This window comes from Carcharhinus amblyrhynchos, chromosome 31 (assembly GCF_965287045.1).
Source record: "Carcharhinus amblyrhynchos chromosome 31, sCarAmb.v2.hapA, whole genome shotgun sequence".
NCBI lineage: Eukaryota > Metazoa > Chordata > Chondrichthyes > Carcharhiniformes > Carcharhinidae > Carcharhinus > Carcharhinus amblyrhynchos.
This window is the reverse complement of record NC_137354.1, coordinates 7,974,268-7,986,671: the sequence shown is the minus strand read 5'-3', so window position 1 is coordinate 7,986,671 and position 12,404 is coordinate 7,974,268. Positions and strand designations below refer to the sequence as shown.

Sequence of the window (12,404 nt, the reverse complement as noted above, 5' to 3'; positions counted from 1 at the left end):
TATAAGAAAGCCTAGGATGCAGTATGCTTCATTAACTGCTCTCTCTCCCTGTCCTGCTACCTACAATGATCGATACACACATTCACCCAGGTCCCGCTGCTCCTGCACCTCTTTAAGAACTGCACTCCTTATGTTATGTTGGCCCTCCATGTTCTTCCCACTAACATGCATCACCTCACACATCTCTGCATTGAATTTCATCTGCCACTATCTGCCCACTCCACCAACTTGCCTGTGTCCTTTTGAAGTTCTACGCTGTCTCTCTCACAATACTTACAAAGTTTTCATGTTTTATGTCATCTGCAAACTTTGCAACTGTCCCCTACGTGCCAAGGTCTTGATTATTAATCAGGAAAAGCAAGGGTCCCAATACTGACTGCTGGGAAACTCCAACACAAGCCTTCCTCCTGGCCTCAAAAGTATCCCGTGACCATTATTCCCTGTTTCCTATAACTCAGCCAATTTTATATCCACATTGTTAGTGTCCCTTTCATTCCATGAGCTATAATTTTTCAGATTAGTGGGAACAATCTCTCTCTTTATCGAGTCTATCAAAATCTTATAAAAATTTCAAGATTGATAGTTAATCACCCTCTTCTAACTGGGTGGCACAGTGGCATAGCAGTTAGCAATGCTGCCTCACAGCACTAGGGACCTGAGTTCGATTCCCAGCTTGGGTCACTGACTGTGCGGAGTTTTCACGTTCTCCCCGTGTCGGTGTGGGTTTCCTCTGGGTGCTCCGGTTTCCTCCCACAGTCTGAAAGGTGCAGTGGCCATGCTTAAATTCTCCCTCAGTGTACCTGAACAGTCGCTGGAGTGTAGTGACTAGGGGATTTTCACGGTAACTTCATTGCAGTGTTAATGTGAGCCTACTTGTGACAATACTGAATAAACTTAAAACTTTAACCTCTTGAGGTGAGAAATTGCTGCTGTGGCAGGGTGCTTTGCTGCAACTCCTTCAACTGCTAAGCCTACTTATGACAGTAATAAATAAACTAAGAAAACTGTTAACAACTGTATGACAGAAAAAAAGGACTGCAAAAGTTGAGTTTCCCTAGCCGACACTTCAGAATTTATCCTAAGGCTGGTTGGATTCATTGCAGGTCACAAGGAAGTTAAGACAATCTTCGAGCCTTCAATCTAAACTATGAGACCGATCTTTAAGATAATAATTAAATAAAATTCAGGACACTCCAAGGTTTCAGATGGTCACTGGAGGTCCATCCTGTTGAACAGACTTCAGCTGGACCCGAGTGGATGTTTTCCACCCTCCTCCCTACACACAGCACAGATTCTCACCAAACATCCTGATTTTCTTTCCGCAGTGCTAATTACGTCCCCTAATTTCATCGCTAGAGTCACTCGCACAGGAAACTGGATGGGATAAAGTCATGTACTCCTGAATAATTCACCACCATATATGGCTTTGTGCATATAAAATATTCCTTAGCCCAGCTAATTCAAGTATAAACTCACAGGCATCTGACAAAGAAACAAGAGTGCTACCCACTGAGTCATGTCTGGCTCAGATAAATATTAACAAGGCAGTAAAATATTGAGTAAACAGCGGAGAAATTTCTGAAATGCTTTTAAGCAACATTTAAGAGTGCATGTCTCCATGTCTAAGGGTCTCTTGCACTTCACAGTTGCCTCTGAATCTCTGGGCTCAAGTTCCACTCCAGGCCAACAGTCAAGGCTGACCATGCTGCATGGTACTGGTGGAACGCTGCACTGTCCAGTGTGCCATCTTTTGGACAAGATGTTACACTGAAGCTCCAGCTGTACACCCAACTGAATGTAGAAGATCCTGTTTTGAGACACTTTTGAGGACGAGCAGGAGAGATTTTCCTGGTGTCCTGGCCAAAACACATTACCTACTCTTTGTCATCATAGACTTTGGGAGTTTCCCTGAGTCCATAATAACTGCCGTATATTATGACTTCAAAAAGTTATTCATTTTTTAAATTCATTCATAAAATGAGGGCATCACTGGCTGGATCAACATTTGTTGTCCATCCCTAATTGCCCTTGAACTGAGTAGCTTGCAAGGCCATTTCAGAAGACTTTCTCAATAAAAGCAAATTACTGCAGATGCTGGAATCTGAAACCAAAAGAAAAAATGCTGGAAAATCTCAGCAGGTCTGGCAGCATCGGTAAGGAGAGAAAAGAGCTGATATTTCAAGTCCCCAGATGACCCTTTGTCAAAGCTTAAAGCTGCAGAAAGCGGGAGATGTTTATATTGCAGGGGGAGGGAATGAAAGATGAGTCACAGCCATAGAAACTAGGGGAAAGGCTGTTAATGGCTTGTTAAAGGCTGTTAATGGGTGTAAAGTTTCCAGTTTCCTGTGCGGGTACTCAGAGGGCTTTCCAATGTTTTATCGCTGTTTTTATGTTTTGGGTAATTATTTTTATCATTCATGGGACATAGGCATTGCTAGTTAGCCAACATTATTGTCCATTCCTAGTTGTCCGTGGACATGATTTGATTGGATTTATTATTGTCACTTGTATTAACATATAGTGAAAGTATTGTTTCTTAGCACACTGTACAAACAAAGCATACCATTCATAGAGAAGGAAAAGAGAGAGTACGGAATGTAGTGTTGCAATCACAGCTAGGGTATAGGGAAAGATCAACTTAATGCGAAATTCGTCCATTCAAAAGTCTGATGGCAGCAGGGAAGAAGCTGTTCTTGAGTTGGTTGGTACGTTCCCTCAGACTTTTGTAACTTTTTCCCAATGGAAGAGAGAATGACCGGGGTGCGTGCGGTCCTTAATTATGCTGGCTACTTTGCTGAGACAGTGGAAAGTGTAGACAGTGTCAATGGATGGGAGGCTGATTTGCATGATGGATTGGGCTACATTCATGACCTTTTGTAGTTTCTTGCAGTCTTGGGCAGAGCAGGAGCCATACAAGCTGTGATACAAATAGAAGGAATGCTTTCTGTGGTGCATCTGTAAAAGTTAATGAGACTCGTAGCTGACATGCCAAATTTCCTTAGTCTTCTGAGAAAGTAGAAGTGTTGATGGACTTTCTTAACCATAGTTGGTGGGAATTCTTAATCAGCATGGGGACAGGTTGTTGGTGATCTGGGCACGTAAAAACTTGAAACTCTCGATAGTTGAGAGTCAACTATGTTGTTATGGACCTGGAGTCATATGTATCCCAGAACAGAGAGGGAGGCAGGTTTCTCTCTCTAAGGGACATTGGTGAACCAGATGGGGTTTTATGACAATGGTTTCATGGTTATCATTAGACATTTTTCAACTCCAGGTTTCTATTGAATTCAAATTTTACCATCTGCTGTGGTAGGATTTGAACCCAGGTCTCCAGAGCATTACTTGGGTCTCATAATTACTAACTGGTCCAGTGACAATACCATTATGCTGTTGTTTCCCCATTAGTGTAAAACTTTCCTTTTCCCCCCATTAATGCTGGGTCCAAATCCTTGAAGTCCGTACACAACAGGAATGCAGGAACTCGTTTGTAGAATCATAGAATCCTACAGTGCAAAAGGAGGCCATTTGACCCATCGAGCCAACACCAACCACAATCCCACCCAGGCCCTATCCCCATAACCCTGTGCATTTATCCTAGCTAGTCCCCCTGACACTAAGGGGCAATTTAGCATGGCCAATCCACCTAACCCACACACCTTTGGACCGTGGGAGGAATCCGGAGCATCTGGAGGAAATCCACATGGACATGGGTAAAATGTGCAAACGCCACACAGATAGTGACCCAAGGCAGAAATCGAACTCAGGTCCCTGGCACTGTGAGGCAGCAGCGCTAACCGCTGTACCACCCAAAAGGTTCAGGAAGACGCATCTTCTGCAGTGATGGAAAATAGTTACGGACCTTGCCAGTATCCCAAGACCTGCATAGTGCAATGATAGGATGATAACACCTCTTTTCTTCAATCAGTCTGATTTATGATACTGCCTCTTCCTACAGGGATTATACTCCACTACTCCATGTCCATAACACACAATACTGCTTGTAGGAACCAAGGACAGGTACTTTAATTGAGTCATTTTTTTCATGGCATGTGGGCATCACTAACTAGACTAGCATTTATTAATCCTGAACTGACTGGCTTGATAGACCATTTCAGAAGGTAATTACTGACACTAGCTTTCAATTCAAATTTAGTTTCAATTCCACCAGTTGCCCATCGTGAGATTTAAACACAAGTCACGTGATGGACATGCATTGCAGATTCAATAGATGAGTTAATGTGTGCCAAATTCCAGCCTCTGACTTGCTGTTGCAGCCATGGTATTTACATGGCTGGTCCAGTTCAGAGTCTGGTCAATGGCTATCTCAAGATGTTGATAGTGGGGGGCTCAGTGATGTAAATGCCATTGAATGTCAAGGGAGCTGGTTTGATTCTCTCTTGTTGGAGATGGTCATTGCCTGGCACTTGTGTGGCATGAATGCCATTTGCCACTTGTCAGCCCAAGTCTGGATATTGTCCAGGCCTGGCTGCATAAGGACACAGACTGCTTCAGTATTTGAGGAGTTGTGAATGGTGCTGAACACTGTACAACCATCAGCAGACATCCCCACCTCTGATTATTGATGAAGCAACTGAAGATGGTTGGGCCTAGGACACTAGCGTGGGGAACTCTTGCAGTGATGTCCTGGGACTGAGAGGATTGACTTCCAACCACAACTTCCTTTTTGCCAGGTATGATTCCAACCAGTAGAAATTTTCCCCTGATCCCCATTGACTTCAGTTTTGCTAGAGCTCCTTGATGCCACACTCAGTCCAAATACTACCTTCATGTCAAGGACAGCCGCTTTCACCTCACTTCTTAAATTCAATTCTTTTGTCTATGTTTGGACAGAGGTCAGGAGCTGAGTGACCCTGGCAGAACTCAAACTGAGTGCAAGCTAACAGGTTGTTGCTGAGTAAGTAGTTTAATAATAATTTGGCCATTTTATCAATGGTTTGGGGTTCAGTTACTGAAGGAAGGCCAGAGAGACTTCTGCTCTGACTTGTGTGGTCTCAATGAACCATGCCCATGTTAAAAGTTAACGCCAACTCCAACAGCTCACCATCTCCCACCTAATGGGACCATCGACTTGAAATAAGAATGTCGCAAGAAACACAATTATATACTAATGGGGAGTGAAGGAGAGGCTCCCTCGCTAATATTTTTACAGAGTCAAACAATTTCTCATTGTTCAACGAGACAAAAATTAATTAAGAATCTGCTACATCAGTGAGCAGAAACTGGCCCCAGAATGTAATGTTATTGCAAAAACATGCACAAAATACTTCCCCACTGTGTAACAAAATCACTGCCACTTTATTAGCAGAGGTGTAAGTATTGGAATTCATTTCTTAGAGAGTCGACTGGGGCACAGTAATATAAGATGCTTTCTCCTGTGATTACAGAGGGTTTGCTACGATTTTATACAATTCTCTGACAATATTGAATAACACTTCAGGAAGCATTATTTCAATGTCACCTTCACGGCTGGCTTTATATTTTAAGTTTATTTATTAGTGTCGCAAGTCAGTTCACATTAACAATGTAATGAAGTTATTGTGAAAATGCCCTAGTCACCACACTCCTGTTTGGGTACAAAGGCAGAATTTAGCACCTAACCAGCATATCTTTCGGACTATGGGAGGAAGATGCGGGGAGAAGGTGCAGACTCTGCACAGTCACCCAAACCAGGAATCGAATCTGGGTCCCTGGCAATGTGAGGCAGCAAGGGTAAGCACTGTGGCTTGACTATTTGCAAACAATTTAAAAAACAATGTATGACTCCCCAAGCATGTGCTTTCATGTACAAACTGATCGGTTTGTCTGCCTGACCGACCTCCCCAGAAGTGAGAGAAGGAGTGAGCCATTTTGACTGTGCTGGATGACCTTGGTTGGAAGCACAGCTGGCCGCATCCACCACAGATACTGTCTATTGGAGGGGTGCAAGATGGTTTTGAGCTGGAAAATCTACCTCCAATGACTTCAGACACTGCCACCATTGAAGTGGTGGACTGGGGGGCAGTATACCAGAGACAAGGAAACAGAATCAGTCCAGTTGCAGTGGTGCAACTCCTCACATCTAGTGAAAGGCACAGATCAGAGACTTGGCGTGGGATCTTCACAAATGGAAATTCTATGTGGCATGGTAGACCTAAGGAGGAAGAATAGAATGCAACACCACCCACAAAAGATAGACAATGGCAAAGATAAATTAAAAATTCAACATAATTTCCAGATGAAGTATTTTTGACACGTGTTACACAAAATATAACAAATCACCAGCATTTTTTATTCAGTGGGACATGCTGGCTGGAATTCTCCAGCCTCGCCTGTATCTGGGATTCTCCAGTCCTGCTGAGCACCAAATTCTCCATTCTCGCTGGCAGTGAGTACAAACGAGGCCAGAGAATCCTGGCCATTGTCTTGAATCCTTGAGTACCATAGCTGCAGCCGTTTCCTTGGCTCTATGAGATTTCTGCTGTCATTGACGGACATCGCAGTCACAAAATTCGCAGAGCAGTCACATCCACCAGCAACAAGGCCTCCAGACAGACAGAAGAAGTAGCCAGCAGTCTTTTGAATCCGAATAATTCTTAAGCATGCTTCAGAACAGGAGTTTATGTCACTTGCTTTTTGTTAGGGTATCGCTGGAGTAACTTTGTAGCTTGTTTGGGAGTCAAAGCATTGGTTTGTCTCACATTGTCCAAACTTGCTCTTGCTTTCCGTTCAGCCTGCAAGGTAGAAATTCCAGTTCAGACATTGGGATAACTACATTTAGTTTCTAGAAAATACACCTTGTTTGTAACATTTATAGAAGAACAGAACATGACAGCTCAAAGCTGGCTTTCAATAAAATGGAAACAACATCAGTTGCTTTCAACAGTATGTTTCCAATTACAGCCCAGATTTACTATATTCTGTTTCCAATTCCTCAGTATACTATGATGGAAGGGCCTTACAATAGTGGTCTTTCCCCTCTGTGCCTTTGTGGTGGTTTCCTCAAGCTTTAGTGTGTCCCCCAGTATGTGGTCCTGGATCTGGGATTGTTCCACACTGCAAGACGGGGCAGCACAGTAGCACAGTGGTTGGCACTGCTGCTTCACAGCTCCAGAGACCTGGGTTTTGCTTGTGAAAGGAATGCCACGGAGAGTACCTGAGACGGTGAGTATGGCCTTAGCAGCAGCAGCAGCAGCACATTGTCATCAATGGGGAGGCAATGGCCTAGTGGTGTTACCTTTAGACTATTAATCCAGAAACCCAGCTAACGACCCAGGGTTGAATCCCGCCATGGCAGATGGTGGAATTTGAATTCAATAAAAAATATCTGGAATTAAGAATCAACCGATGACCATGAAATCATTGCCGGAAAAACCCGTCTGGTTCACTAACGTCCTTTAGGGAAGGAAATCTGCTGTCCTTATCTGGTCTGGCCTACACGTGTCTCCAGAGCCGCAGGAATGTGATTTACTCTCAACTGCCCTTGGGCAACTAGGGACGGGCAAATGCTGGTCCAACCAGCAACACCCATGTCCCACCAACGAATAAAAAAAATCTAGTCAACGGTCACAAGCATCCCATGAATGCCAATGCCCTTCAGAAACAGAAATTCTCGCAAAATCCCAAACAAATACATAAATCAAATCTATGACAGAGGTTTTTTTATAGAGGTCTACAAAATAATGAGGGGCATAGATCAGTCAGATAGTCAACAGTTTTTTCCAAAGGTAGGGGAGTCTAAAACTAGAGGGCATTGGTTTAATGCGAGAGGAGAGAGATACAAAAGGGTCCAGAGGGGCAATTTTTTCACATAAGGGGTGGTGAGTGCATGGGACGAGCTGCCAGAGATAGTAGTAGAGGCGAGTACAATTTTGTCTTTTAAAAAGCATTTGGATAGTTACATGGATAAGATGGGTACAGAGGGATATGGACCAAACGCAAGCACTTGGGACTAATTTAACGGTAAAATAAAGGGCGGCATGGACAAGTTGGACCAAAGGGCCTGTTGCCATTCTATAAACCTCTGTGACTGCATGAGCAGACCACCCAATATATCCAAAAAGATGAAATGCAGTGTTGTTGACTGATGTTAAATCCATAACAACTGGAGAAAGGGTGAGCTGTGTAGTTACTATCCTCTCAATCTGTTATCTTGAACAAGATTCTCCAATTTCTTCAAAAAGTTCTTTGAAGGCTAAGAACATGTTAAAATTACCATGCTAATATCAGTGAGATAGCATATTTACATAATTTGCAGAGCTGACCAAGTAGAAGACACACTGTGCTTTGTTGCATGTTAAATGTATTCATTGTTTGTGATGTCTCATTTGAACCTTTCTTTCCCCCCCACACAGGCTACCCTCACACACTCAACCTCACTCTAAAGCCCAGGCATCTACACTTCCCAAAATCCCACGCAAAGCACAAGAAAATCTTTGGCACGTAATTGGTGTTCCTCCTTCTCCCCACTCATTCTCAATCTGTTTCTCTCACATTTTAGTGCTCCGATTACATCTCTCACTCATTTCACCTTACGTCAACCTTTCCCTGCCCAAAAAAGTCAGACATCTGGAGACTGAAGGAAATCCAGACTGTTTGAATCTCTCTCCACCTCCCCCACAACCAACTTTCCCATCAACATTCTTATAATTGGAAATGATAGTTACTTTGCCTTTCCGTTAAATACAACAACATTATCTACAGCTCCAGGATATTAGAAGGTGATGGTGCACAGTGGTAATGTCACTGGACATTAGGTAGATAAAATTCTGTGTATGTCCCTGTTAAATTTTCTAATATGTTATACGGCACTATTACGCACTCATTCGTCACACTTTTCTTTTAATTACACATTTCACTCGGCAACATAAGTATTTATTTCTAATCTAGTGGCCTAGGCTAATCAGAGGATCAGAATAGAATCCCTACAGTGCAGCAGGCTGCCATTTGGCCCATTGAGCCTACACTGTCAACAATTACGCCCACGCTCCATCTCCATAACCCCATGGATTTACCCTGCTATACCCCCTGATACTAAGAGACAATTTAGCAAAGCCAATCCACCTTACCTGGACACCTTTGTAGTGTGGACGCAGACGCAGGAGAAGGTGCAAACTCCACACAGTCATCTGAAGCCAGAAGTGAACCTGGGTCCCTGGTGCTGTGAGGCAGCAGTGCTAACCACTGTGCCACCCCTGGGTTCACAGGTTCAAATCCCACCACAGCAGCTGGTGGAATTTAAATGCGACAGATTAATGTGGGAGGACAGAGACGCAAAAGGATCTAGAGAGGCAATTTTTTCACACAGAGGGCGGTGAGTGTCTGGAACGAGCTGCCAGAGGTAGTAATAGAGGTGAGTACAATTTAGGGAGTGGGATAGCTTGATCTTGGGTTTGGACATAACTTGGCACAAGATGAGGGCTGAAGGGCCTGTACTGTGCTGTATTGTTCTACGTTCTAAGAACAAAGAACAAAGTTCTAGATTAAGACAAAATCTGGAATTGATAACCAATCTCAGTAATGGTCAGCATCAAAGCTATCATCGATTCTCACAAAAACGCAGCACAGTGGTTTGCACTGCTGCCTCATTGCACCAGGGATCCAGATTTGATTTTCGGCTTGGGTCATTGTCTCTGTGGAGTTTGCATAGTCTCCCTGTGTCTGCATGGGTTTTCTCCGGGTGCTCTGGTTTCCTCCCACGGTCCGAAAGACATGTAGGTTAGGTGCATTAGCCATGCTAAATTCTCCCTCTGTGTACCTGAACAGGCGCCAGAGTATGGCAACTAGGGGATTTTCACAGTCACTTCATTACAATGTTAATGTAAGGCTACATGTGACACTAATAAATAAACTTAAAAAAAATTTTTAAAAAAGCCATCTTGTTCACTAATGTTCTTTCAGGAAGGAAATCTGCCATCATTACCTGGTCTGGCCTATATATAAGACTCCAGATTCACAGCAATGTGGCTAACCCTTAACTGCCCTCTGAAATAGCCCAGCAAGCCACTCAGTTCAAGGGCAATTCAGGACAAGCAACAAATGCTGGCCGTTGGGAGAGCAACAAATAAGGGTCCTGTCAGCAACGCACACATCCCATGAACAAAACGGTTGTTTACCTCAGCTTTAGCTGTGCACGTATAGAATGCTTGGATCTCTTGGGCACAGGCTGCCTCACTGAAGTCGTTTTGCTTCCAGCAAGCCATCATTACCGACATCTCCGTGATACACGTGGCCTCTGTCAATCAGTAAAACATTAGTAAGATTATTGGTAAAATAAAAATATATACAAGTAGATGAGATTCTGCCGATTTTAAGTGGAGAAACGCAGGCCTGACAAGCCATAGGCCAGTCTCAGCTTGAGAACATAAAAATAAAAACACAACAGATCAGAAGATCACATCAAGTTCAAAATTTCGATTGCAGAAGCAATGGAAGACTGCCAGAGATAGGAAGAAAGAGTTTGCATTTAGAGAGATCTCAAGTGGCCCCAAAGTGCTTTACAGCTGAGTGAATGTGCGAGATAGAAAATCATGCATGGCAAGATCCCATAAATGGCAAAAAAACCCTTGGTAATTTGTCCGTTTGATTTAAAACTGAATTCAGTCAAGAGATTAACATTAGCCCTGGGACACTGGTCCCACACTAATCTGAAAACAGTGTTAGAAGATACGCGCCACAGAAACAGGCCATTCGGTCCAACCCAGCATTTAGGCCACATTCAAGCCTCAGCTCATCAGACTTCCACATTTAAATCTATCATCGCAAAGCTCTATTCCCTTCTCTCTTGGATTCTTGACCACTATTAAGGTTGGGGGACTAGCAGGGAAAATACATGGGGTTACAGGGATAGGGCCTCAGACTCGATGGTCTGAACCACAGTGGGCTGTGGTTGTGGGATCTTTTACATTCTCCACCTGTGAGCGCGGGCAGGGTCCAGGTTAATGTCACAAAGGAAAGAGGGCATCTCCAACAGTGTGGCACTCCCTCAGTACTGCTCCTGGGTGTTTTTGTCAGGGGGGGGGGGGGGGGATTGAACTGGATTATGTATTTTTTTACAAATGAGTGTTCAGAAGACTTTCTAATTTTAGAGGAAGGAGAGAGTATGTTAGCCACACCCTGAACAACCAGATCCCCAGGAAGGAGGGAGGAAGGCTAGAGTTGGGTTGTAGTTGAAGGGAATGGGGCTAGTATGGCGCTCTTGGGCTGAATGGCCTGACCTCGCAGACCCCGGAGAGGGGGGGGGGGCGGTTGCTCACACCTGCTAGCCGGCTCTTCCTGTTCGCCACCCTGTCGGCCAGCACCAGCGGCTTGTTAGGCCTCAGCACCGGCTTCCCGTGCTGCCGGTTGAGCAGCCGGGCCACCCGAGCCTGGACACTCATTCCCCCCGCCGCCGCCATTGCCGCCAGCTCCACTGCGCATGCGCACCCCTCTATAAGCCCCCCTGCGCCTGTGCGCTGCCTCACTGCCGGAAAGGCACCAGCGCCGGGCGGACGCTGACCTCCTGCCGTAAAGCAGGTGCGCTCGTCGTAAATACCACCGTTGCAAAGACCTAGTTCTATCAAGTTCAGGCTGCAAGGACATGTGATCATAGAATCCCTACAGTGCAGAAGGAGGCCATTCAGGCCATTGAGTCAGCTCTGACAACAATCCTACTCCCAAGCCACAATCCCACACATTTATCCTGCTAATCCCTCTAACCTACATATCCTGGGACACTATGGGGCAATTTAGCATGGCCAAGCAACCTAAGTAAAAAGCCTGACAACACCAGGTTTTAGTCCAACCTATTTATTTGATAATATACTCACAAGCTTTCGAGGGACACCCTCTTCGTCAGGTGAATGGAGAGTTCTGGCCTCAGACAGAGCATATAAAGCACAGACAGTTTAGAGATTACTGATTAGAATGCGAATCTTTACACCTAACCTGCTGTTCAAGACCTGAATGATGCTGATAATGTGAGTGGAAGGAACAATGCTCCACTTCTCCAGTTTCCACCCTAAACATGTTAAAGAAGCTATTCCCTATGGACAAGCCCTCCGTATACACAGGATTTGCTCAGATGAGGAGGATCGTGACAGACACCTCCAGACCCTGAAAGATGCCCTCATAAGAACAGGATATGGTGCTCGACTCATAGATCGGCAGTTCCGATGCGCCACAGCGAAAAACCGCACCAATCTCCTCAGAAGGCAAACACAGGACACAGTGGACAGAGTACCCTTCATCGTCCAGTACTTCCCCGGAACGGAGAAGCTACGACATCTTCTCCGGAGTCTTCAACATATCATTGATGAAGACAAACATCTCGCCAGGGCTATCCCCACACCCCCACTTCTTGCTTTCAGACAACCACACAACCTCAAACAGACCATTGTTCGCAGCAAACTACCCAGCCTTCAGGAGAA

General features: G+C 44.6%; 1 protein-coding gene across 1 annotated transcript; it reads right to left on the bottom strand.

Annotated features, from left to right (window-relative positions):
- Nucleotides 1–6,193: 6,193 nt before the first annotated feature.
- On the bottom strand, nt 6,194–11,410 carry chchd1 (coiled-coil-helix-coiled-coil-helix domain containing 1). Its single transcript, XM_080215666.1, has 3 exons — nt 11,255–11,410; nt 10,113–10,231; nt 6,194–6,731 (listed from the first exon to the last, which is right to left on the bottom strand). Exons 1-3 carry the CDS (start codon nt 11,391–11,393, stop codon nt 6,618–6,620), a joined length of 372 nt encoding a protein of 123 aa, XP_080071792.1. The 5' UTR covers nt 11,394–11,410; the 3' UTR covers nt 6,194–6,617.
- Between the last annotated feature and the right edge of the window lie 994 nt (nt 11,411–12,404).